This window comes from Lissotriton helveticus, chromosome 12 (assembly GCF_964261635.1).
Source record: "Lissotriton helveticus chromosome 12, aLisHel1.1, whole genome shotgun sequence".
Lineage (NCBI taxonomy): Eukaryota > Metazoa > Chordata > Amphibia > Caudata > Salamandridae > Lissotriton > Lissotriton helveticus.
The window spans coordinates 900110578-900136756 of NC_136073.1; the positions used below are offsets into that span (position 1 = coordinate 900110578).

Sequence of the window (26179 nt, forward strand, 5' to 3'; positions counted from 1 at the left end):
GCATGGCATGGCACAAGATAGAGGACGGGCACAGCTTCAACAAGCACTGGACGTTAACAGCCTGCATGTCGTGGTTGGAGGATGCGGATCGAGGCACTTCATGGAGGAGAATGGAGACAGGGCTTCTGTTAGAATGTCACTGAGGACGTTTGTTAGCAAAGGGCTGGCCAAATTGCATGTGGTGGATAGTAGATCTGAGGGAAGGGACTGCAGTTTCTGTTGTGATAGGTGAGTACATTTCCAGGTCAGCCTTTCCCTTTTACCTATCCCCAGCTATTGCTTCAGTTGGGCATGTGACATTCAGGAGCAGAAACTCTCTACGTCATTGTGCCTGTAGTATGGGTGATCCAGTTTGGAGACCGTCCAATCACTACCTGCTGTGACTCATGCAAGGCTAAGGCTGTTTGGAGAGCAGCCTGGGGAGGTCTCTTGAAAGGAGGATCACCCTAAACCGGCTTTGAAGCTTGAGATGGTGGATCTGTAGGATGCTGGCTCTTTATATATTGTACCAACAAGAAGTATATTGTGCAGATAGTCCATATATCTCTTGTAAGTGGACAGGGGCTTGCTTTAGCAATCCCAAGGTGCTCTTCTTGGGGGTAGTGTGGTCGGGCAGCCTTACGATTATCTAAAAGGAGTGTTAAACATCTACAATACCCACACGGTCAATAGCTGGTACACACAACTTAATAAGGAGATCCACACCAATTTATAAAAATAACACTTATCTTTATAGAATATTTGGCACCAAGATCAGGTAAGTACGCTTCGAGATAGTAATGGCTGCAGGTTTCAAAAAGCAACACTTATTGCGATTTTCAGAAGCGATAATGTTATCTATGGAGTAAAGACATATACTACAAACAGGTACTTCCCATCGACTTTCGTGACCAATCTCCAGGACTAAAGGTGAGTACCGGGCAAGGTCCAAGGCAGCACCAACAGGTCACCTTGGACAGCACTGGGGCGGCCGGGTGCAGTACAGCGTCAGATGCTCAGTGTCAGTCAATGGGGATAGGTCCGGTCGCAAACGGACTGCAGGCTGGGACTGGGAGGCCAGTTGGCTAAACCACAAGAGGGCTCAGGTCTCACGATGCTTCGGATGTGGGGACACTTTGGGTTCTCTTCTCCATAGGCCTGGGTGGCCGGGTGCAGAGGTGTTCGGAGGCGTCGGGTCTTTGTTGCCAGAGGAGGGGGTGCCTGCACAAAGAGGCTGTAGGCTACGGCAGGAAGTCCAAGTTGGAAAGCCTAAGGTGGTCTTCATCTCTAAAGGGTGTGGGGTAAACCCTGGCATCGTTGGCCAACTTCGACTCAGGCTAGGTGGCTCGGGCAAGTGGTGCTATCTGGTGTCGGGTTCTGGCAGTCCGGAGTTCTCACAGGTCTCTAGGGGTGCCTGCAGGGTGCAGGGAAGCAGCTGCACTACTTTATTGGAGTTCCTGGGGCTTTGGTGAAGGTCTGGCAGTCCTGCCAGGGTTTTGGAAGTTCAGCAGCTTCAGGACGAGCCGACTTTAGCACAATTGCCGAGGGCAGCAGGCGGGCCGGCAGGGTTGACACCAAGTTAGTATAAGCTCCTCTGTTTTTGCGGCTCTTCAAGGACCTTCTTTTTTTTCAAGCTGTCCAGATCTGATTCCTGGTGCCAGGGGCTCCCCATAATTCTAGATTTAGGGGTGTTGCGGGTGTGTAAGCTAGTAGCCAATGGGTTACCTATCCCTGGGGTCACTGCACCCCCTATATGACCACTTGATGTGGGAAGTGGGCATAACCCTGTCCCAGAGTTCCTAATTCTGCTATCACTAAGATAGCAGACTCTGAATGTTTGTGTCCACATCAGTTTAGTCCACCTTATGGATGGTACTAGCCTAAGGGTGAACACGCCTCTCTGACTTCTAATTTCCCAGCAGTCCAGGTGCCAAGTAAACCCTGGGCTAGGGGGTTGGCATCCCCTCACCTCCGAGGAAAGTCTGATTCACATACACATGTAGTATAGTGCACCCTGCCTTAGGGCTGTTAGGCCTGCTGTAGGGGTGACTTTACTATATGACTTGCAGTGTCTGCAGGCATGCCTCACAGGGCAGTGTGCCATGTTGTGTTTTCGCTTTTGTCTGCACCAAGACACACAGCCTGCAGTGGCAGTCTGTATGTGTCTGCTGAGGGTCCTTTAGGGTGGCACACTACATGCTGCAGCTCGTAGGGACCCTCTTTAACCTCCTTGCTCTAGGTACTGGGGGTACCATTTACTAGGGACTTACAGGGAGTGTTAAAGGTGTTGCCAATTGGGGAAACAACTGTACAGTTTTGGGAAAGATACCTGACACTGGGGACCTGGTTTTTCAGGAACACAGTGCACTTCCAGTCAAAATTGCATCAAATAACAGGCACAGAGTGAGGGTGACCATGACCAAAAGGGTCACTTTCGTACAGGATCACATCCCCTGTCTAGAAAATGTGGGTAAAAGTGGGACCTGAACTACACCACTTTGTTTCTAGTCCTTCAAAGCACATTAAAGAGCGTGCTCGAACGGCTTTTGTGTGACCAGGGCTGGTCTCTGCTTGACATTCAGCCTGCCAGAGGTGAGGTGACATCACCAGCAGTCTGCCTGTTCTGCTAAAGGTCTGCCTGACAGCATAGAAGCCTGCCTGCTTGCCTGCTGAGAGAGGAAAGGAGTTTGCTCAGCCTTGCCGGAGGAGATGACCAGCATTCCCCGGGGCTGTGAGACTTAAGTACATTTGAAAAAGGGTTTTAACTTTTGAAAACCCTCTGATTTACTGAATCGAGTAATTGCTAAAAGCCTTTGTACATCTGAGCCTAAAAGGGGAAGAGCCAGATGGGTATGTAGCACTGGCAGTGGGTGGCAAATGGAAAACAAGTATTGGCAATACCATTAGGTCTGACTTCAAAGGAATGTAACGTGAAGAATTACAAGTAAGCAATGTGGGAATATGTATTTGTGTGGCAGCAAAGAACTGTAGAATATTATTGGTGTAGGTTGAAAGGTCAGGTGACAGCTGCGCTGTCAGGCCAGAGGGAAACAGCTACATGGCTTAATGACGGCTCTCCTCTCATATGTGCTGCTGCCAGATAATAGCAACATAAATAATCTCGTTATAAGAAACTTTTAATAGCATTGCAATGTCATGTGTGTGCCCCTGTAAGTTCAAGCTCAGGCAGCCGGATAAGTAAACAATCACAGCTGTGTGCTGGGCAAGTACTTTGTTTGTGGAAGCACACATCCTCTGCCCAATCAAAACATGTACACATGGCTCCCAACATGTGGGCGAAGCCAAAACCCCTCTCTGGAGGTGCTCACATAATGGTCTGGTGAAAGCTGTGCTATCAAGCCAACCATGAAAAGGGAAGAGCGACAAAGAGTGGTAAAGGAGATTCAGGTTTGAACCCGTTTATGTTATTAAAAAAAACTCCCCACAAGATATCGAAATCTTGGATTATTTTTCCATATAAATATTTTGCCATTTCAGAAATAGGTATTCATTATTTTACATACTGTAAGCTTACCCCAGGAGGTAGATCCATGCATATGTAGGTGTTTCCTGATCCTGTGAACATGGATGTGGGAAATGGGGACAGTGGGTTGTAATTAAGATGCGGTTTTTGGCACTCTGGTGTTGGGATGAACCAGGGTGACTGAGCTGACAGGGAGAGATCACTGTCTCCTCTGCTGCTATAGTCCTCTGGATGTTTACCACTATGGGCCATTTATGTTATTTTACAAGAGGCTCCTATATTTTTTGGACCCCCCCAACTTACCGCCCCAAGTAACTGAGAATATTACTAGAGAGCATGCATGGTTGCTGGGGTTGGTCACAACTGCTCTTCTCTGCCCTACCAGGGGCCGCCTGTTAAGCTTTTCAGAGTCTGTTCAGTCAGACTGAAAGTGTAAATGTATAGAGTGATTTCTAATGTGACCTGTCTGAAGCTTGTCCCTGTGATAAAACAAACTACTTGCCGACACAGGAGACCGGATCCGCAAGGTAGAACTGTTAGAAGCCCAATAACAGGGTTGAGAGTTCAGTATGACATGTTGATGAGTGAGTGTGTGCTTGTCTATTGGTTAGATAAGGGCTGGATAGAGACCCATCTGAAGTTGTCATATTGTTGTATTTTCAACAATTCCATTGGTCAAAACAAGGGATCTGCAGTGTTTGTTATTCTTTTATCAGGCTGGTGCACACCCTGCTGCTTAGACACTGCTCTACTTTTTTCTTCTGTCTCCCTTTGTACTGGTCCCACAGCAAGGTTTGCCTTACATTGTCTGCTTCAGCGCCAGGCCGCTTCTGTTTGAAGCAGCTGTGCGCTTTATCAAGTGTTAATGATTGATTGACAGCAAAGGCCATTCTAACGCCAGCTGCTTTGTCTCTCCTGTAGACAATCAGTTCAGGATGTCCATTCTGGAGCGCCTGGAGCAGATGGAGAAGAGAATGGCTGAGATGACTGCCTCCAACCAGCATCAGCAGAAAGCTGGCTCCACAGAGAACACCCACATCCAGGTGAGCCCAAAACCAAATTAAAGTTCTGTTTTTTACCTGCACCCATTATCTTGTCCTAGATTTTCGGGATATACAGCTAATTATCTTCTTTTGAAAACTGGCACTTATGACAAGCTAAGAATATCATAGTTCCAAAATGGGCCATCTGTGACACATCATTTATTGAATTACATTTTTAATTAACTGGATGAATAACACAGTATGTTCACACTCAAAAAATGGGGGGAGGTAGAGGGTATAAAGCTTGGTCCACCCTCCTTTCAGTAATGACACAGAAAACCGGAATACCGGATTAGGAACCTAGCTAGGGTGACGTGAGGCCCCGACTCAATTTGAGTTTGACAGTCTTGTACAGACAGGAAAGACAAATTTCTTTCTTGAGTCCTCTCACTCACCAGGGATTCCACTTGGTGACATGCTTCATCATTGGGGTCCTCGCAATCCGCTGCTGATTGAGGTGTGCTTCGACTTGCGAATTTACGTAGGAGCACTTAGGTGAAATAATGTGTCATGCAGTGTTGTGGAGTGGAGGAAAAAGGATGTTAAAAATACCTGGCTAGTGGGCGAAATAATGTTATTCTAGCTCCTAGTCGGTATATTTAACCCCTTCGGCGCTGATGACGGAACCGCTCCGTCATCAGCGTCGGTTGAGCTGTGCTGATGACGGAGCGGTACCGTCATGGCCCGCCCAGCTCGATAGAACGCTCATGCGCGGCGCGAATTCCGCGCCTGCGCTGAGGGTTCTATTGAGCGGGGCGGGCCGTGACGGAACCGCTCCGTCACGAGCACAGCTCAACCGACGCTGGTGACGGAGCGGTTCTGTCACCAGCATGCGCCCGCCGCGCGGCCGCCCCAAACCCGTAGCACTGCGGCGGAATAGCCGCCGCAGTGAAGGTGTTAAAAACAGGGGTACTAGAGAACAATGTAATCATGACGAGTTAAGCGCCTCTAGAATTGGTCAACATGTTTCGAGCCTCCTCAAGGCGCTTCCTTAGGACCACACAGGGACCAGCCCTGTGCATTCCACTCCTAAGTGACCTAAATGTGAGATAAATAAATAGTTAGTGAAAAGTGATGTGCCACATCTACTGCGTGTGCACTATTTGTTTAATACATACAATTTGACTCAATGGATCGTAGTATTTAATGTGAGGTTCAGAATTGCCCAATGGTCTGGAGGGGTTAAGGGCTCCATAGTCACACCTTGAGCTGAGTACGCCTCACCGGTGATTCACCTACTCGTACCCCTGGAGACCGCATATAGGTCTCCAGGGATACGACGTGAGACCCCAACTTAACTTGAGTTGGGGTCTCACGTCACCCTAGCTAGGTTCCCAGTCCGGTATTCCGGTTTTCTGTTTACCTAACACAGTATGTTCCCATTACAAATAATAAAAGTAATTACACATTTGGCTGTGACTACTTCACCATAGATTACTGAACTTTCTTAGAAAGTGTTCATAAAGTAGCACGCGTTTTTTGAAAAAACAAGAATAGGGAAATTTGATTGGAAATGAAATCTCTTCAGAAATCCTACACTTCACACAATCTTAATTTTCTAATGTTTGCAGCCGGGTCTGGTGGCTCAGTGGACTAATGCATCCACTGCAGGGGCCTGTGTTCGACCCCATGGTCACAGGTTCAAATCCTGGCGGGTCCACTCAGCCTTTCATCCATCTGAGGTCGATAAAATGAGTACCATTGAGTTGGGTAACAATAAACATCTGTTACTCAGTGCCAAGCTGCCTCCGTATAAACGTGCGCTCTACCAATACAGATGTTATGATGTGTTATCTGCTTCCTAACGTAAGCTTCCAGATTCCACATTGTAGTAGGACAGTGGAACAAAAAAACGGGATATTAGCGCAACTTGTTCAGCCACTTTGCAAAACATTAGGGATTGCAGAAATGTTATCACATTACTCCGAACCTGATGCTCCCATGTCAAAATTGTGCCAAACTCCTAAAGAGATCCGTAGGGCCCTAGCACCAGGCGGACAGTCAGAGAGTGATTCACATCGGAGCTCCCAGCTGACACTTGTCACCACTGAGGAGCTGTAAAAATATTTTGACACTTTAGGAGGCTTAATTATTGAAAATCCCTGCAGACCCTCCCTACCGGCTCCCTTCTTATGACGCCCCCAGAGCGACCGCTCAGCGGACGCGCGCAGCGGGAGCACCGAATGAGCGCCGAAGGTGCGCCAAAGGTAAGCCCGTCTGCGCCCGTCCACGCCTGGACCGCGCCCAGTGCCAGGACCCCTGGCCCCCGCAGCCACCAGCCCTCCCGCCGGACCTACGCCGCCACCGACCTCTACGCACTCAACGCCGGCAGACTCCCGGGCTGCTACCGAGCCACCCCGAGACGCACCCGCGGACCCTTCTGCTGCAACGCCTGCAAGTTCGCCTGCATCCGGACCTGCACCACTCCAGCAGTGCCCAAGACCTCGACGAACATCAGCAACAGCCACCTGAATTGCATCCTGCTCAACACCCGCTCGGTCCACAGACACGCCGTCGAGCTCTGGAACCTGCTCGACACCACAGCCCCAGACGTTGCCTTCCTCACGGAAACCTGGATGAACGCCTCCTCAGCGCCCGACATCGCCATCGCCATCCCGGACGGCTACAAGATCATCCGGAGGGACCGCGTCAACCAGACCGGAAGAGGCATTGTCATCATCCACAGGAACTCCATCCGCATCACGACCAACACCGACGACACCCTCGCACCCGCCGAGCACCTGCACTTCCAGATCCACATCAACCCCAGGACCACCCTCAGAGGCACCCTCATCTACAGACCCCCGGGACCACGCACACAATACAGCGAGGACATCGCCGACTTCGTCAGCCCGCATGCCCTCCCCTCCGCTGACTACATCCTCCTCGGGGACCTCAACTTCCACCTGGAGAACAACAACGACCGCAACACCACCACCCTGCTGGACAACCTCGCCAACCTCGGACTCAAGCAACTGGTGACCACCCCCACCCACTACGCCGGACACACTCTCGACCCCGTCTTCTCCTCCAGCAAGGACATCGCCTTCAGCCACGCCACCGGACTCCACTGGACGGACCACAGCTGCGTCCACTTCAGCTTCAAAAGGACCACGATCCACCACCACCAGCAACAGGTTGCACGCAGAAGCTGGAACAAGATCACAGCCGATCAACTCGCAACTTCCCTGAGCAGGAACCCACCCACCAGCGCAGCGAACCCCAGCCAAGCGGCCACCTACCTCACGATGTGGATCAGCGACTGCGCAGACGACCTCGCCCCTCTGAGGACCCCGCCTAACAGACCCGGCAGCAAAAAAGCCCCATGGTTCACCGACGAACTCAAGAACTCGAAGAAGAACTGCAGAGCCCTTGAGAAAGCCTGGCGCAGAGACCCAACATCGGACAACATGACTACCCTCAACCTCGCCACCCGAAAACACCACCAACTGATCCACACCACCAAGAAAACTGCATTCAAGGAACGACTGGACAACAACGCACACAACAGCAAGGAACTCTTCAACATCGTCAAAGAGCTCTCCAACCCCAACGCCGGAAACAACGACATCACCCCTTCGCAAGACCTCTGCAACTCCCTCGCCTCATACTTCCACGACAAGATCACGGACATACACAACAGCTTCAGCACTCAACCGACGCACGCCATGACCGAACCACTGCCCCCCACCACCACCCTCCGCGCCTGGACCCCGATCAGCACCGAAGACACCATCCGCACGATGAACACCATCCACTCCGGATCTCCGACAGACCACTGCCCTCACCACGTCTTCAACAAGGCCGACGCTGTCATCGCACCCCACCTGCGGGACATCATCAACACCTCCTACGACACCGCTACCTTCCCGGAGAGCTGGAAGCACGCCGAACTCAGCGCCCTACTAAAGAAGCCATCAGCCGACCCCTCCGACCTCAAGAACTACCGACCCATCTCGCTGCTCCCGTTCCCCGCAAAAGTCATCGAGAAGACCGTCAACAAGCAGCTGGCCGCTTTCCTCGAGACGAACGGATCCCTCGACCTCTCGCAGTCTGGCTTCAGGACCAACCACAGCACCGAGACCGCCCTGATCGCAGCCACCGATGACATCCGAGCCCTGCTCGACAACGGAGAAACAGCGGCCCTCATCCTCCTAGACCTCTCCGCGGCCTTCGACGCCGTCTGCCACCGTACCCTAGTACAGCGCCTCAGCAACGTCGGAATCCGGGAGAAGGCGCTGCAGTGGACCATCTCCTTCCTCGCCGGAAGGACACAGAGAGTCCGCTTCCCACCGTTCAGATCAGAAGCCACCGAAGTCATCTGCGGCTTTCCTCAAGGCTCCTCGCTCAGCCCAACCCTCTTCAACGTCTACATGAGTCCCCTCGCAGCCATCGCACGACAGCACAACCTCAACATCATCTCCTACGCCGACGACACCCAGCTGATCCTCTCCCTCACCAACGACCCCGCCACCGCCAGAGCCAACCTACACGAAGGGATGAAGGAGGTAGCCGAATGGATGAAGAACAGCCGCCTGAAACTGAACTCGGACAAGACGGAAGTCCTCATCCTGGGATCCTCACCCTCCGCCTGGGACGACTCCTGGTGGCCCCCCGCCCTGGGCAGCGCACCCAAACCAACAGACCACGCACGCAACCTGGGCTTCATCCTGGACTCATCCCTCTCCATGACCAGACAAGTCAACGCCGTCTCCTCGTCGTGCTTCAACATCCTACGCATGCTACGCAAGATCTTCCGGTGGATCCCCACCGAGACCAGGAAGACGGTCACCCAGGCCCTCGTCACCAGCCGACTGGACTACGGCAACGCCCTCTACGCCGGAACCACCGCCAAACTCCAGAAGAGACTCCAGCGGATCCAGAACGCCTCAGCAAGGCTCATCCTGGACATCCCCCGTCGCAACCACATCTCCGGACACCTGCGAGACCTGCACTGGCTCCCGGTCAACAAGAGAATCACCTTCCGTCTCCTCACCCACGCACACAAAGCCCTGCACAACCAAGGACCAGGATACCTCAACAGCCGCCTCAATTTCTACGCTCCCAAACGCCAGCTCCGATCGACCGGCCACGCTCTCGCCGCCGTCCCCCGCATCCGAAGAGTCACCACAGGGGGAAGGTCCTTCTCCTACCTCGCCGCCAAGACCTGGAACTCCCTCCCGACCCACCTCCGCCTGACCCAGGACCACCTCGCCTTCAGGAAGTAGCTCAAGACCTGGCTGTTCGAGCAGTAGCGGACCCCCCCTCCCCAAGCGCCTTGAGACCCTCCGGGTGAGTAGCGCGCTATACAAATGCTTTGATTGATTGATTGAAGATAATTATCCGTAGAATGTAAATGTAAATGTAAATATGGGTGTGGGTGTACTTGTAAAGCGCACTGCGACTCCAAGGAGTATCCTGGCGCTGAAGACCGCTGGGGAACCCGTCCTGGTTTTCCCTGTGAGATGGTCCCTTTCTGGGTATCTCCAAGGTGAGACCAGGCATCCCCGGCGTCTGTGGGGTGCCGTTGTAGAGATGAGGCAAGCTAATGCCCAGAGTTGCCGAGTGTGTTCCCTGGTTAGAGTAGGCACTGAGGCGAGAATTATCGAGTCCGTTTTGACCCTGGTCCACGCCCCTGCCGCGTCGGGAATTGAACCCTGGTCCCGGGCCTTTCTCTGCTTACGGGTCTGCCGCCTCTAACCAGTGAGCCACACCACTCCACAGAATGTGTGACTGTAGATGCACATGCTCGGCATGCTCCTGGCATCTAGTAATGGGAGTGACAGTTTACAACTTGTTTTACTTCAAAGAAGTTAGTCACAAGACCTGCTGTGACTCCAAACTCTGTCCAGATGACTACTGGGTAAATACCTTATTCGTAGCATTTGTGGCTGTAGATACACATGCTGTGCACACTCCTGCCATCGAGCTTTGACATTTACACCTTGTTTTTCTTCGTAGTAGTGTTTGATTGGTTCAGATGCTCCGTCCATCACCACCCCCTTTTGTACCGCTTTGTTCGCCATAAGTGTCGCAGGGTATGCTCAGACGTGAGTCCCTTGCTCACTTTGCCACTGGATTCAAGCAAGCATGACTGAAGACGGCTATAATGCCAGAAACCGGTCCTAGGAAGCTTGTTTCCGGTCCAGGGAAGGCATGGCTTGGCAGTTCGGGCTGGACTGTTCCCATGAGGCACAAGGTCAGACTGATTTGCATATGGCCATTTTTGAACTGGGTTGGCAGAGTGGGCTAAAAAACGGTGATGGATCAAACCCAGATCTTTTGACTGGGTGTGAGTGTTTGATTGGTTCAGATGCTCCGTCCATCACCATCCCCTTTTGTACCGTAGAAAGAACAAGAAGCATCTCGATCCTGATCCAGCCACAAGCAAAAATGTGACGCTGAGGCACTGAAATCGCTCGGGGCGCCACACCTCCCCAACACCGCGGCAAAATTCTCGACTGCTAAGCCTACAATGTCGAAGCTGTCCACATTGAAACTATTGGTGCTGATGGAACAATCTGCAAACGTCATTCAAAAAACCCTCACAAGGTAATTTCGGAGCCAAAAGCCTAAAACGGCTTAAAATCCCCAATGCTCGAAAGGCCCATGTTCTTGATAAGCTGCAGTGAACAATTGACCCAAAGACTGAGAAACGCACTGTCTTGAAAAAGAGGAGGCTAAAGTTTCGAAAAACCTCTGACATATCCACCACCAAAGAGGCTTATGGTGAACAAAGGCAAAAGTCAACTACCACCACCATTGCCACACAACTTGTGCACATTTTCTCCTTTTGCGATTACCTCCACATTCAATCACTATCAGTGTTGAACCATATTCCCCAGGGGATGATTTGGAGGCGACCTATGACTACCTGCAGAGTCCTGATCATCCATTGGAAGACTTTAATGTTGACCAATTGGATGACTGAGGTCTAGAGCCAATCCCTATTGAAGTATCCCCGTCAGACGAAACCACTAATTATCACAGTGTCATACAGAGAGCTGCGGCCTACCACAAGGTAGATATGGATGTCACCCCTGAAAAGGAGGACTTCTTAGTGGAGACTTTATCCACAATGGAACAGACGTTTAGTATCTACTGATGATGAAGACTACGCTAAAACCGTCAGCGAAGATTTTCAAAGACCCACTCAAAAGTAGAGTACTGACTCTGAGGGTAAAGAGCTCTCCCTCAGACCCGCTCTATATCAGGGGCACCCATCCCCAGATGTCCTAGTTGTGGCTACCAGATGAAAGCAGGCAACAGGAGATGCGCCTTCTCCTGCCAAGGAAAGTAAGAGGCTTGAGGCTGCGGGTAAGAGGGTGGCTGTAGATAATGTGTATTATGGGCAGATTGTCAATTCTATGGGGCTGCTCTCTAGATACAACCAAGCACAGTAGGATGAGATGGAAGATTTCCTCCAGCATCTTCAAGCGGAGTATAAAAAGAGGGGGGAGGATTTTGACATCTGAGGGCAAACTTATTTCTAATGCGACCATTAGATGTGTACTTGATGCATCTGACACTTCAGGAAGTGGTAACAGCTCCACAATCCTGCTTCTTAGGCATTCTTGGCTGCTTATCTTGGCTTATCTGAGGGGCAAGAACAGTTGAGATCGCATATCAGCCATTGTTCCATTGGCTATCCGATTTGGAACTATTGATTTGTACTCTTTGACCGACTGAAGTGGATCTGAGACAAGGCGTGTTATCTACAGGACGGCACACCAACCTCTGCTTGTTTTTATGTGTGGCCTACTCCTGTAGCAGTATAAACCTTATGTATGACAAACTTGTGTGCAACATGGGGCAATCTTTTCTGAACCCCTCCCCTTTCCATTGTTATTTAAATGTGGATCTTGGTGTAGACCACCTGCTTTCATGGGCACCTATGTTCCTGGGACCTAACGGTGCAGGATACTCGGGTGCAGGCCAGCGTTTACCCGAGATCCCCCCTTCCCCCTTCTGAGCACCAGTAGACTGCCAAAAAAGATGTGTGTCTCTGACAGCCTTTGACGTCACTCTCTCTTTAAACCTCTGTCTTTGTTTCTATTCTGGGGCGGCCGGGCAGCCTGGCCGGCCACGCTGTGTCAACCGTTCCAGATAATTTTAGATCCACTCGCCTGCACACAGACGCCCTCCCTTCAGATCCACAACATCTCAGATGTCAGATAGGAGCATTTTCCATATCATCCATGCTGGCTATTTGTGTCAAGGTTGATAGGGGAAGAGGGTGGTGTATGAGTGATTAAGCCAAAGGATTTTACAAAGTGGAATTAAGCAGGCTTTCCCTTCGTGCCAAGAACTATTGCACATTCTTTCCGCTACCTAAATAGGAGCAAGAGATAACCTGGCAGCCGGAAGGCCCTTGACAGACAGCTGAACTTTCCTGTTGTCGTCAGTGGAAAATGAGTTTCATTTCAAGTATCTTTCTATTGCCAGTCTTTCCTTGTCATCCTCTTCTTTGCCTTGCAGACTTCAGGCACCCTTGGGAATGAGGATTAATTTGAGCAGCAGTCACAGTCCATATCGCCTGAGATTTACATCTGAGTTGTCTGAACTTGCGCCGAAGTAGCCATGGGAGCTTTTATTCCTTAAGGTCCATCTCATCGTCAGATATACTGTTGATGAACTTCGAGAAGCAAAAGTCTCTCCATTATTGCCAGTGCTCAGTTTGTAATTTCCTTCTGAGTTTCTCTCCGACCGTCATATTTGTGAAAAACGCCTCTTAAGTGTTAGGACAAGTTGTCTCCTTCCGAACCATGCAAAACTTAATAAAAGCGTGGTTATCTTCTGGGCCTGCTCTGGGTTACTCTTAGCAACAGCAATTCTAGGATTACACTTATTATTTTACATTTTTTTATTGGTTTCATAATTTTTAGTACAATTGTAAAAGGCATATCTGCTTACGAGTGTTTTTACATTCTTATCACTTTTTTTGTAAAACCAGTTACGACTTGTAGATCCCTTACCAATAATACACTTTTAATACACATTCTCTATTGGTTGTACTGTAGTTTGTGTTTAACAACAATATGTATATATTTTTTTTACAAAAACAAGAAAACCAGCAGTTTTGCTTCTTTTGGGTTCGAGAGCTGAGCCACTTTTCCCTGTGTTCTACTAAATTAGGGGGTTCTCGCTCCAACCCTGTACGTTTGGTGGATGCTATTTCCCCTACTTAGGGGCTAGCTGCCACGTCTGTCTGTGGGCTCTCTTAGAGGGATTATTTAAGGCTTAAAGCGCTTTGATGTGACAGAATTAGGTCGTCCTACCCCATTGGTATATTCACATTTAAGGTGCCCTTCACTCTTTCTTTATGCCATACAATCACCTTTATGCCAGCCTATTGTGTGACTTGACTCTTCCATTTTTCTAAGCTGGGAATTGTTGTGGATTTCCAATTCATGGCAATGTTATGCTTAGCTGATATAAGGTCAGTCAACTTATTTCCTATTCTCTTATTTCTGATTAACACTTACACCTGGAGATTCCTCGCCGCTTGAGCTATCACAGGTGCCATGCTAGATCCAGAAACTTCAGAACTCTTGAAGCCAGGAGGGGTGCTCGCTCCGTGTCAGCGCCGAAGTGATGTCTAGCGGCGTCACCAAAGCCAAATAGCCCCCACCATGGCACAAAAACAGCAGTCCCCTTTTTATGCGCCTTCGAAGCAGATCCAGAGCATCTTTTCTTGAGAGTTTTTTGTGCTCTAGCGTATCAAAAGTACAACTAATAGTGCAGTTCTACAATGTCTTTCCTCAAGCATTGGGGCTTGAAGCCCTGCATGGATTCTAAGGCACAAATGTCCATCACTAACCCTGACTCTGTTTGCCTGTGGTGCCACCATAACTCTAAGTCATGTAACTGCAGTCTCAGTATGCATCCAAGGCAATTAAGGAGATTGAAGCAACACTTCTCATGCTACGACAACAAATGTGGATGGCATTGTTCCCTGGCCTGCTCAAGGTTACCAACTTTGCACTCATCGAGTACCTGAAAGAAACATAAAAAGTACTAGAAGCATTTTTCGAGAGATAAGTCACCTGTCACCCTCCGACTCTGGCAGGATCGTCATTGTTGGAACCTGTTAGTGCTTATAGGGCCCTCTGAGCCAGTGCCACTGCCCCTTGTGCTGCCCCATAGCCGGCAGTCAAACCGGGCCAGCCCGAGTAGCCTTTGGCACCCATGCCACCCTATCGCAACTTCAGGCTCGACCCCTGTGGTGGTTCTTAATGTCCTGTTCAGCAACTGTTCTATGGTGGCAGCCAGCTTTTGGAGCCCCACTGCCTTCGGGCCATGGAGATCTCCATAAACAGGCACACAAACAAACATCCATTATGCCTGCAAAGCGTTTGACAAACTTCAAAAAATGTTTAGCATTAAAATTTGCTTCGACACCTACATCAAAACAAGCTTCAATACTGAAGTCAAATAAGGACTCGGAGACAAAGAAGCATGCCTCAGATAAAAAAAAATATCTTGGAACCGAAAAAACACACATCGTAACTGAATACCCTCTTGGAGCCGAGACATAGTTCAGCCGAGAAAGCTTTGATGTCTACAACTACACACAAACAGTCTGCATCATATATGAAAATGCGGAATACAACAAATAAGGACGGCTCTTCAAAGCCCACATCTTCGGTGTCGAAATCAGCAAAAGATAGTACAGGGCCACAGAAAAACAAATCGAGCCTATTCTTGAATGCTTGCAGGACAAGCCAGATAAAGGACAACAAACGTTATTTATAAAACCTCATACTGGGAAGATGGGCACAAAATCATTACCCCCTGCTGCTCTTAACACTACAAAAGAGGAAAAATCTTTTGAAGAGGACATTGCTGAATCTGAACAAATCCATCAACAAAAGTAAAAGAAACAGGACAGAGGCACAACCCCTTTTCTTTTCCTCATTCTCCTCCTCAACCTCCCTATCTTACTATACCATCAACTCCTGTTCCTATTCGTCCTCTCATACCTTCAACAACAGAACAAGTGCTCTCTCCAGAACACTTTCCTTCAGAGCAGCCAGTGCCTTCACCAGATCGCTCACCACATCAGTCACTTCATAGTGAACATTAAAATCAGGAGGTTAATATCCCTTACTTTATGGATCCACTGGCTGATCCCAACACATCCCCCGATTCATGGGATATTTAGGATGCAGATCCATTAGATAATACAGTTCCAAGAATGTATTCATCCAAGCCCTCCCCACCAGATGATTCATCAACTTATCATGATATCATTACTAGGGCTACTTCATATCATAAAGTCAGTTTATACACGGTTACACAAGAAGAAATCTCTTAGTGGAAACAGTTAATAGATCGCACACAGTAATGCAAACACGACCTATGCTAAAGGGTATGTTAGCATCTACACAAGCGATATTCAAACAACCTGTTGATTCTAGGGTAATCACACCTTGAGTTGAGAAAAAAAATCTACCATGTCCACTGGACCCTGAGTATATCAAGGGACAAGTTACACCATATTCACTGGTGGTGCACGCTGCCAGGAAAAGAGCCAATCCTCAAGGCACGGAAGACGCACCTACTACAGATAAGGAGAGTAGAAAATACGATGCTGCAGGTAAAAGCAGCAACATAAGCTGCCAACCACAAACGTATCACGAATTCTGTGGGGCTTCTTTACCGATATAATCGGGCTACATGGGATGAGATGCAGCAACTATTGCAATATCTCCCTAGCCAATGCCAAGAACGGGCAACACAATGAGTGTAAGAGGGCAAAGCAATATCCAATGCTACTATACAAAGTGCCTCAGAGTCTGCAGACCCCAGTGCACGAGATGTTGATATCATTATACTCATTAGAAGACATGCATGGCTCAGAGTATCTGGGTTCAAGCCAGAAGTAAAGCACCATGTGCTTAATTTACCCTTTGGTGGCTGGAATTTATTTGGACCACAAGTAGATCAAATGCTGGAAAAGCTTTAAAGAGTCACAGAAGCAGCGAAAACAAAAGGGACCCTACAAACATATCAGTACCGGGGTTCCTGTCATAGGGGGTCAATACAGAGGTACACACAGAGGACATTTCTCCTGTAACTCGAATAATACCAACTAACAACAGGGTTCCTATCAAACCAATATAATTGGTGAACTTTCTACAAAACAAATTACAGAAACCGAGGTAAAGGCAGTGCAAACACTGCCAGAACCCCTACCCCTACAAACAGTGACAACCTACACCCCCCCACACGCGCACACATAGCACCTGGAAGGACAACTTTTTGATCACCACAGACCAATGGGGGTTATCCATAATAAAACACGGACATTGTTTAGAACTCAAACAAACATCCCCCACAATTCCACCCAAACCACAAACAAAGCTAAAAAGACATCTTACACTATTACAGGTATCGGTTATATTTCTCCTTCAAAAAGGAGCAATAAAAATAGTACCATTACATCATCAGGGACTCGGAGTATTCTCCCTTCATTTTCCCATTCCCCAAAAGGACAAAATATTAAGACCTATTTTAGACCTAAGGCCACTAAACAAGTACATTTCGTGAGAACACCTCCACATGGTTACAATACAAGAAGTAATACCATTGTTACAGCAAGGAGATTTCATGCCTGCTCTGAATCTCAAGGATGCATGCTTTCATATCCCCATTCATCCAGCAGTCGTTACCTGCGCTTTCAGCTAAATGGACAACATTATCAATTCAAAGTGCTACCATTCGGGGGCACAACAGCCCTTGAAAGCCCCAGTTCCACAAATTGCCATTACTACAGACGCATCCCTTCAGGAATAAGGGGAGGGGGGCACATATGCAAGATCTCAGAGTTCGTGGTCTATGGACAGTAGCTCAAACTCATCTGCATATCAACCATGTGGCGTTGCTAGCATTTCAGCTAGCCCTCAAAGCCTTTTGCATTCACTTATACAACAAGGTAGTGCTGATACGAACAGACAATATGATTGCAATGCATTATATTAAAAAACTGAGGGGGCACTCTCAGAGAGAATCTGGCACTGGGCAACCTACCACAACATCCACCTCCTTGCAGAATACCTACCTGGGGTGGACAACGACTTCACAGATGTGCTCAGCAGGACTCTTCAACAGGTGCACGAGTGGGAAATCAATCAGACACTACTTCACTCTTACTTCAAAAGGTGGGGGACACCGGAAATAGATCTTTTTACCACTCATCTCAATGCCAAATGCCAAAACTTTGAATCCAGGTTCCCTCACCCGCTATCCAAGGGCAGTGCCCTGTAGATGAATTGGTCAGGAGTATTTGCTTACGCTTTGCCTCCTCTCCCACTCATTCCATGTGTAGTTCAGAAGTTAATGCAAAACTCTCTGACACTATTTATAATAGCCCTAACATGGGCACGGCAGTCATGGTTCACAACTCTACTGCAAGTATCTCTAGTACCATACGAGAAACTACCTCTCTGGCCAGACCTATTAACTCAAGATCAAGGGAAAATCATACACCCCAATCCCAAACAGCTCAACCTAGCGCTTTGGCTCCTGAAGTCTTAGATTTCTGACATTTAAAGCTACCACAAGAATGTATGGATATACTTTTGCTAGCTTGTAGGCCCACAACTAAAGTCTGTTATGCAGATAAATGGAAACAAATTGTGCATTTTGTGTGGCGTAGCGGCCAGGGCGACTGACTCCAGAGCGTGGGGCTCACGGTTCGATTCCCAGCGCCGGAGGCTGATCAGCTGAGCATCATGCTCACTTAATCTCCCCAACGGCCGCTACGCCTTGAGACCCTTACAGGTGATTAGTTCACGCTTTACAAATACCAGGTTATTTACAAATACTGGGCTATTTTTGTTGAGATAAACAGATAAAGCCTTTATCACCTACTGTGCAGGATATTACAGGCTGTATTTTCCATCTGCAGCAGACAGAGCTTGCTTACACATCCATTAGGCTACATTTAGCTGCACTAGCTGCCTACACGCAAAACAGACAATATATGTCTATATTTAAAATACCAGTCATTAAAGCATTCATGGAAGGGCTAAAAATAATTATACCACCTGCTACTCCCCTGGCCCTAACCTGGAACTTGAATATTGTACTTACCAGGCTTATGGGGCCGCCAGTTGAGCCACTTCATTCATGTCAACTCCAGGAGCAATCACATCTCTCAGAAGAATAAGTGAATTGCAAGCACTTTGCAAGAACCATTTTTTTTAGGTCTATGCAAATAAAGTAGTTTTAAGAACCAACCCTACATTGTTGTCCAAAGTGATGTCAACTTTTCATACAAGCCAAACTATAGAGTTACCAATGTTTTTTTCCAAACCCAGACACAGCAGAAAGGGCTCTTCATACATTGGATGTTAGACGGGCTATCATGCTCTGTATTGATAGAACAAACTCGTTTAGGAAAACACAACAAATGTTTGTTGTTTTTAGTAAACCACATCTAGGGGCACCAATATCAAAAGCAGGAATTGCTAGATGCATAGTCAGATGTATTCAAACTTGCGATCAAAAAGCCAGAAGGGTTCTTACAGTAACACCACCGGCTCATTTCACAAGAAAACAAGGAGCCACTATGGCTTTTTTAGGAAATATTCCTATAGAAGATATTTGTTAGGCAGCTGTGTGGAATAACCCACATACATTCATTAGGCACTTTTGTGTGGATGTACTCACTAATCAACAAGCAAGCGTGGGTCAAGCTGTACTAAAAACATTACTTCAAACAAGAGATTCAACTAGTTGGTCCCCAGCACAGGGAGAAGTGCTTTACAGTCAATGCTAAGCATATGAAGCCACGGCCAACTCATGCTACGATTGGAATATGTTACGTACCCAGTAAGCATCTATTCATAGCATGTAGTGCGGTAGATTCATATGCACCGACTCACCTCCCCAGAAGCTTTTGGTTGAATTACTTCTAAATATTTAAGATATATTTAACACATTTAACACTTTTCATATTTTATATGCATGTTCTTTATCTTCTGTCACTTTATTGCACCTATCTTTCTAACGCCCACTCGATGAGCCAAAAACAATCTAACAAAGGAGCCGAGGAACATGCGCGATACGCACTGAAGGAGGGGTCACTATACTATACCTTGTGACTCGAAGACTTCTTCGGAGAAAAACAGCTTGTAATTGTCCGAGCCCAACACTAGATGACAGGATAATGCTATGCATATGAATCTACGTCACTACACGCTACGAATAGATGCTTATTGGCTAATTAACAGATTTACTCACTCACCAAAATATATCTGAAAAATGCCTTATTTATCTGAGGAAAGCATATTAACAGTGTTTCAGCAGTTTTATTAAACTTGTTAACATAAAGGCTGTATTTTTTCCCTCCCTTTCAACATCACTCTCAATGTGTTCAAGGGGGCTGGTTTTATTGTTTATGTGAACTGCACTAATTTGGGAAGGTTTACAAATTCTGCTCTGGACCCCTAAATATAGGTAAAAGTACTCCACACAGAGATTTGGGAGTGAGATAAAAAAACAGTATGTCCTAATGCTAATGACCACTGTACAAAAACATGTTAACTCTTAACCTTAAAGTTGGTCCTCTGGAAAGATTCTCCTTAATGGTAGACCTTTGGCTGGACTACTCAGAGAGAGAACTCCTTTAGTGATGCTTTTTTCCCAGTTTGATGTACTCCTTATTGTGCCATGTGTCCGTAACACCCAGTATTGCTTATGCAATACACTCCTTTTCATATTGCGCTTGTGCCCTTGTGCTCTATGTGACAGGTGTACTATGATCGGAGTGTGTCCTGGTCTGCACAGGTCCAGCTCGCTCATTGTTAGTCATTGGCATTTAGCTCTTATTTATTTATTTATTTAAAGAGTTTTATATAGCTCTGGCTAGACCCGAAGGTATCAGAGTGGGGTAGTGAGGTGTCCGTATTTTATGGCCGTCACAGAGATACCCCTGAGCTTCTTTCCATTTAGTTTATCCTGATGACATTAGCTCAGATCCTGGCTCAAACTGGTAACTGCTTGCCAAACCCGAACCATGGATGCCCGAACCATGGATGCACAGACTGTACATAGCCTCCTGTTAAACCTCGGCTTAGTTTGCCTAAACCCCCAGGTCGAAGATAGATCAAGGCATTCCTGTACACATTTCCTTACCACGGAAGAATGCACGGGTGTTGCCAGGTTGACACGAGTAGTGGCGTGTTGTATTCTATCCACAGAATTGGTATGACATGTCATCACCATTGATTGGCTGATTAAATACATTCTCGTAGTGCAGACAAAATGTAAAATGGCCCTTGGAGTTACATTGTCCTAGCGCTTCTGCTGCCACTGTCGTCTTCCACCATACAAGAGCTCCTGAGATGCAGTTGAAAGCTCTCCTGGAGAAAGAACGCAGACAAAAGAATTCACACCAGGTATGTGTGTTACATACGCTGTTTAAATTATTACATGTAAATCAGATTGAAGATTATTTTGCCTCTGCACGCGCACTTTGTCTTCTTCTTAGCACATGCACTGGAGTCGACTTGTCACCTGTGGCTTATGGACATTTTATGGCTGATAAAGTGGTTTATCAGCATGACATGTCACAGTATTTGATATGCTTTTCATGACTGTATCCAAATCCCTTTTTACAGCAATAGTATCTGATGGCCATTGCATCTTGGAAGATTAACAGGAGAGTGTTGTATGACATGTTACATGTTCCGGCACATTAACTGATGGAAAGATTCTCTCACATTATCTTATGGGTATGCTCTGTTGCCTCCCATCTCTATGTTCTCCCACATCTCATGAACATGTTCTAACACATCTGATTGACATGTTCTGGCATGTTATGTGCTGGATGTGACCTAGTAGATCATTATTAGACATGCATGTTTATAAACAATACATTATGGACATGTTGTAGGAAGGTATCGAATGGGCTTATTCTTTGACATTTTATGATGGATGTGTACTGGCATATTGTGTGTTGGCAAGTGTATGGAAAAAGTGTTTGTACTGGCACGCTACCACTGAGTACAAGTTGTCTTTTAGATACTATTTTCCTGGCATATTAACCAGTGGAGAGTCTCCTGGCACAGTCGTAGCATGTGTGATTGTAGCATACTCTTGCAATCTAGTGTTGGGCTTTGATATTACAACTTGTTTTCCTTTGTATAAACTTAGAACTTTCAGCTGTGACTTATCTCTGTGACTTGTGGAAGTAGGACACCTACTTTAGCTCCCCATCCAGCTACCCTTCAACTGTAATTTCAGTTTGTAGTAGGTGGACAACACTACCAATTTACTGTGCTTTCCTTTGGGGTTAGCATGGCTCCAAGGATTTTTACCAAGTGACTGATGGAGGTGGCAGCTCATCTGTGCACAGCCTTCCCATACCTTGGTGCCTGGTTGATTGAGAGCAGCAGCAGGCATCAATGTGTAGCCCTTATCGCTGCTACGTAGCCCAACTAGAGCCTGACTACCCTGGTATTCGATGTTTGTGAAGATGTCCATCAGCCACCAGGAGAAGCAGCTGATCAAGCTGGAACTTTTCACATAGTGCTGCCAATCTAAGTACCCAGATCCCAAGCAGCTCACACTAGCGATATGGCACAGGTCTTAAAGTTTAGGTACCTATATCAATCTCTGGAGAGCATGGCCGTATTGTGTGAGGCTTGTAGGCCCACTACATGCACAGGATATGCAGTTCAGTAGAAGAAATGTGTCCACTACTGCATCTCCACGCAGCTGGACCCCTTCAAATTGAAGGTCCAAGATATCATCTTTTTACCTTCTAGACCTCCAGAAGGCTGAAGGATGTACTTTCTATATGCCTCCTTTACATGTAGAGCAGGAAACAAATGCCTTTTCAGGATTCCGGTGGTCAAGGTGCATTGCAGACTAAGGGAGGAGTCGCAGCACATCCTGTGACTTGAAGCTTATTTGAAGAAAAACAAGTTGTAATGTCCGAGCCCACTACACTAGATGGCAGGAATATGCAGGCCATCTGAATCTACCACACTACTCTCTGCGGACAGATACTTACAGAATAAGTAACATTTATTTTCCTTATCATGAACTCTAATCTCTTCAAGGACTATTGTTTTTTGTCGAAGGATGTTTCTGATGCCATTTTCGACATAGATAACTATTGGGTATGGCCAGAAGTTCTCCTTTTGTAATGGGTGTCTCCATCGATAGTGAGGTCCATGATGACATTGCTTCCTTTTGGGAGCTTTGCCCCTCAGGCCCCAGCAGTCAGATGGGTGTATTCACAGGTACTTGAGGTGGTGTTTGTGGAGCTCATCTCAGGGAACTGTGCCCATGATCTTCAACTCTGAAAGCAGACTTCCTTGTTCAAATCTTCATGCCTAGATTGAACCTCTGAGCTTGACTCCCCTAGTCCCATTCCAAAGGGGACCTGCCCAGAAATGGAGATGTGGCTTTCACAACAATCTTCACCTCCAGACTCCGTAATGGCACCACTCCAAGGAAGCTGGGGTTTCCTGAAAGTAGTACTGGATCCATTGTCCTAATACAAAGTGACATTACAAAAGCTGGTGCTTAATACAGCACAAACATTTCTCCCTTGTGACACTATGACCAGGACCATAACTGTGAAATTGGTGTGTACAAAATTGTTAGTTCTTGTTTTCTTTAAGTAATTGAACATCTGCAATGCAAACATCAATTCAATATATGTTGGATTCTGAAACGTGTGTAGAATTTCAGATATTTAATCATTCTAATTGATTGCCTGACTTACGCCCGGTTAATGCAACTTTCTCATATCTTCATTGTATTAGCATTTTATATTAAAAACAATAACAATTTTACGGTTATGAAAAACAATAACAATTTAATAAAAGTATTAATATATAACACATTAAATTGATCTTTCACGTCGGTGTTATTTTTCTTATTTATTTATTTATTTATTCAAAGTTTTATATAGCGCGAACAAGATCCTTACAGATATCAGAGCGCTTCACAATGACAGGGTAGGGGCAGTAGGAATGAACAGAGGTAATGGGAGCAATGTAGTAGTCACTAACATGAAAGGATAATAATAACATACATAAAACATATCAATATACAGTCAGGTAAACAAGTAATATAAGACGGCACCAGTCATTGATCCCACTACAGAGGTGTTCAGGTACACCTTGGGTGAGTGGAAGGCTTATACCAGTGTCTTAGTGTAGAGAGAGGACAGAGTGGGGGCAGCGGGAGGGTGAATCAGTGCCCCAACGTGTATCATATATTGGTCGGTAGTAAGAAAGTAGCGTAATAGTGTCTCCCTCAAGTAGAGGTATAGTGCCAAAGGCCAGGTGAGCAGTGACACAAGGCAATGCAGGGTCTCTGATCCAACACCTATAGCGTTCAGGAGATCTTGGCCAGAAGGATGGTTTTCACCTCTTTCTTGAAGAGTGCAGTGGAGGAGATAAGCCTGGTTTCAGGAGGGAGCGCATTCCAGATCCTGGGTGCCATTCCTGAGAAGGAGCGCTTGTAAGTTTTCTCTTTCCGGAATCTACGGGGTTTCAGGAGTAGATTTTTTGAGCTTCTATTGGATCTCGAACCTCCTGAAATAGACAACTTTTGAGCGAGGTAGTTGGGTGCATTGTGGTGCACGGCCGCGTGTGTCATGACTGCAATTTTTAGTTGTATTCTGGCTTCAAAAGGCAGCCATTTTAGAGACTTTAAGTCCGGGGATATGTGCGAATGTTTTCTTGAGCCAGTAATGAGTCTTGCGGCAGCGTTCAGGGAGGCTCTTAAGGGTGCTGTTGTGGATAGCGGGAGTCCGCTGAGGGCCACAATTCCGTAGTCTATTCGAGGGATGACTAACGCTTGTACAGCAGTTCGGAAGTCTTCAGCAGGGAGGAAGGGTTTAATTTTCCTCAGTGTGTTGATTTGGAAATTAGCTGCTTTTGTGGCTTTGCTGACGTGCTGCTGCATGTTGAGCTTGGCGTCCAGTGTGATGCCTAGGGATTTCGCTGAGTCCACGATGGTGGGTTGGACGTTGAGTGCTGTTAGGTTGTTGAGCCATGTTTGGGTGGTTGAAATGTTCGCCGGGGGTGAGATGAGAAGGAACTCAGTTTTCAGAGCATTTAGTTTGAGGTGATTATCGGCTAGCCAAGATTGAGTGTTAATAAGCGTGGAATTCAGATGTTTGATATCTTCCGGGGAATGAAGCTTTAGGTACAGTTGTGTGTCGTCGGCGTACATATGGAATTGGACATTAGAAGCTTGGAGCAAGGTGGCGAGCGGTTCCATGACGAGGTTGAACAATGTGGGGGAGAGGGAGGATCCTTGTGGAACACCTAGATCTGCAGGCATAGGTGAAGATAGCACATTGTCAATCTTGAACTTCTGAGTCCGGTTGTGCAGGAAGGACGAAAACCATTTGAGAACCGTTCCCGATAGTCCCATTCTAGTGCTTAGCAGCTCCAGCAAGTTCTCATGTTTGACCGTGTCAAATGCTGACGAGAGGTCCAGAAGGATGAGGAGGCAGGACTCATTGCGATCAAGAATTTGGAGGGCGTCATCAATTATGTGTGTCATAGCTGTTTCCGTGCTATGTTTCGCTCGGAAGCCTGATTGATGAGAGTTGAGGAGGTCAAATTGGTCAATGTGCCTTGTTAGTTGGAGTTGGACACATTTCTCCAGCAGTTTGGCCAGGGTGGGAATATTGGTGATGGGCCGGTAATTGTTTAGGTCAGACGAATCAGCTGTAGGTTTCTTGAGTATAGGCGTCACTTGCCCCACCTTGAGGGAGTCCGGAATGAGGCCTTGTTGCAGGGAGCTGTTGATGATTTTGGTCCAGAGAGGGAGGAGCAAGGGGATGAAGTCTTTTAACGCATTAGCAGGTAGAGGGTCTGTGAGGTGATTAGAGGGCTTCAAGGTGCAGAGCAGTTTGCGGATTGCTTCTTCCGAGTAGGTATCGAAGTGCAGCCAAGATGCCTTGTTTTTAGGTTGAGTGTAAGACAATCTGGTGTTGTTGGGGAATCGACTTACGTCCAAGATGAGGTCATTTCTTATGTTGTCAGTCTTTAGCTTAAAGAAAGCAGAGAAGGCTTCACAGTGTGGGGTGTCGCTTGTTGTGCTGTTTGATTGTAGGGGTTGAGTCTTTGTTTGGGTCTTGATTAGTTCGAACAGCTTTCTTGGCCTGTTTTTTGCTTGATCCAACTGACGGCTGAAAAAGTCCGCCTTTGTGCGCTTTATTTTCCTGAAGTAGGCGTTTCTTTTGTTCTTAAGCCTTTTGAGGTGCAGTGCTGAAGGGTCCGATCTCCAGGTGCGCTCTGCCATTCGCATAGTACGCCTGTCGTCATTGAGTCGTCTTATATTCACTGTTTCTCGTGAGATACTTTTCATCACTTTCTATTTTGCCTGCCCCATGGCCCCAACACTGCGTGCCATGACATTCCTGATGCAATTTCTGTCTTTTCGCCTCCTTGTTGGAGTTTGTTTTCATGAACCCAGTCCCCTCTGTTCTTATTAGTGACTTTCTCAAGATCTATTCATTCTTTCCCGCCACTAAATAGTTCTAGACATAAACCCACTCAAAACCGTTAATGCATGTAACACATTCAGTTTCTGCTAGCTGTTATCCCCAAGGGCATCAGCCTGGGCATTGGATCTGTGGTTCAACCCACCTTATTTGAGAAAACGGCCAGTATGTTAGTCTGATAAGTTT

General features: G+C 47.1%; 1 protein-coding gene across 7 annotated transcripts in view; it reads left to right on the top strand.

The window, feature by feature from the left end:
- CAMTA2 (calmodulin binding transcription activator 2) overlaps window positions 1-26179 on the top strand; it is an 809661-nt gene that overhangs the window by 513894 nt on the left and 269588 nt on the right. For all 7 annotated transcript variants that reach the window (XM_078668358.1, XM_078668360.1, XM_078668361.1 and 4 more), the window contains one exon: window positions 4385-4506. In XM_078668358.1, coding sequence (XP_078524484.1) covers window positions 4385-4506 — 122 coding nt within the window. The remainder of the gene's footprint in view (window positions 1-4384; window positions 4507-26179) is intronic.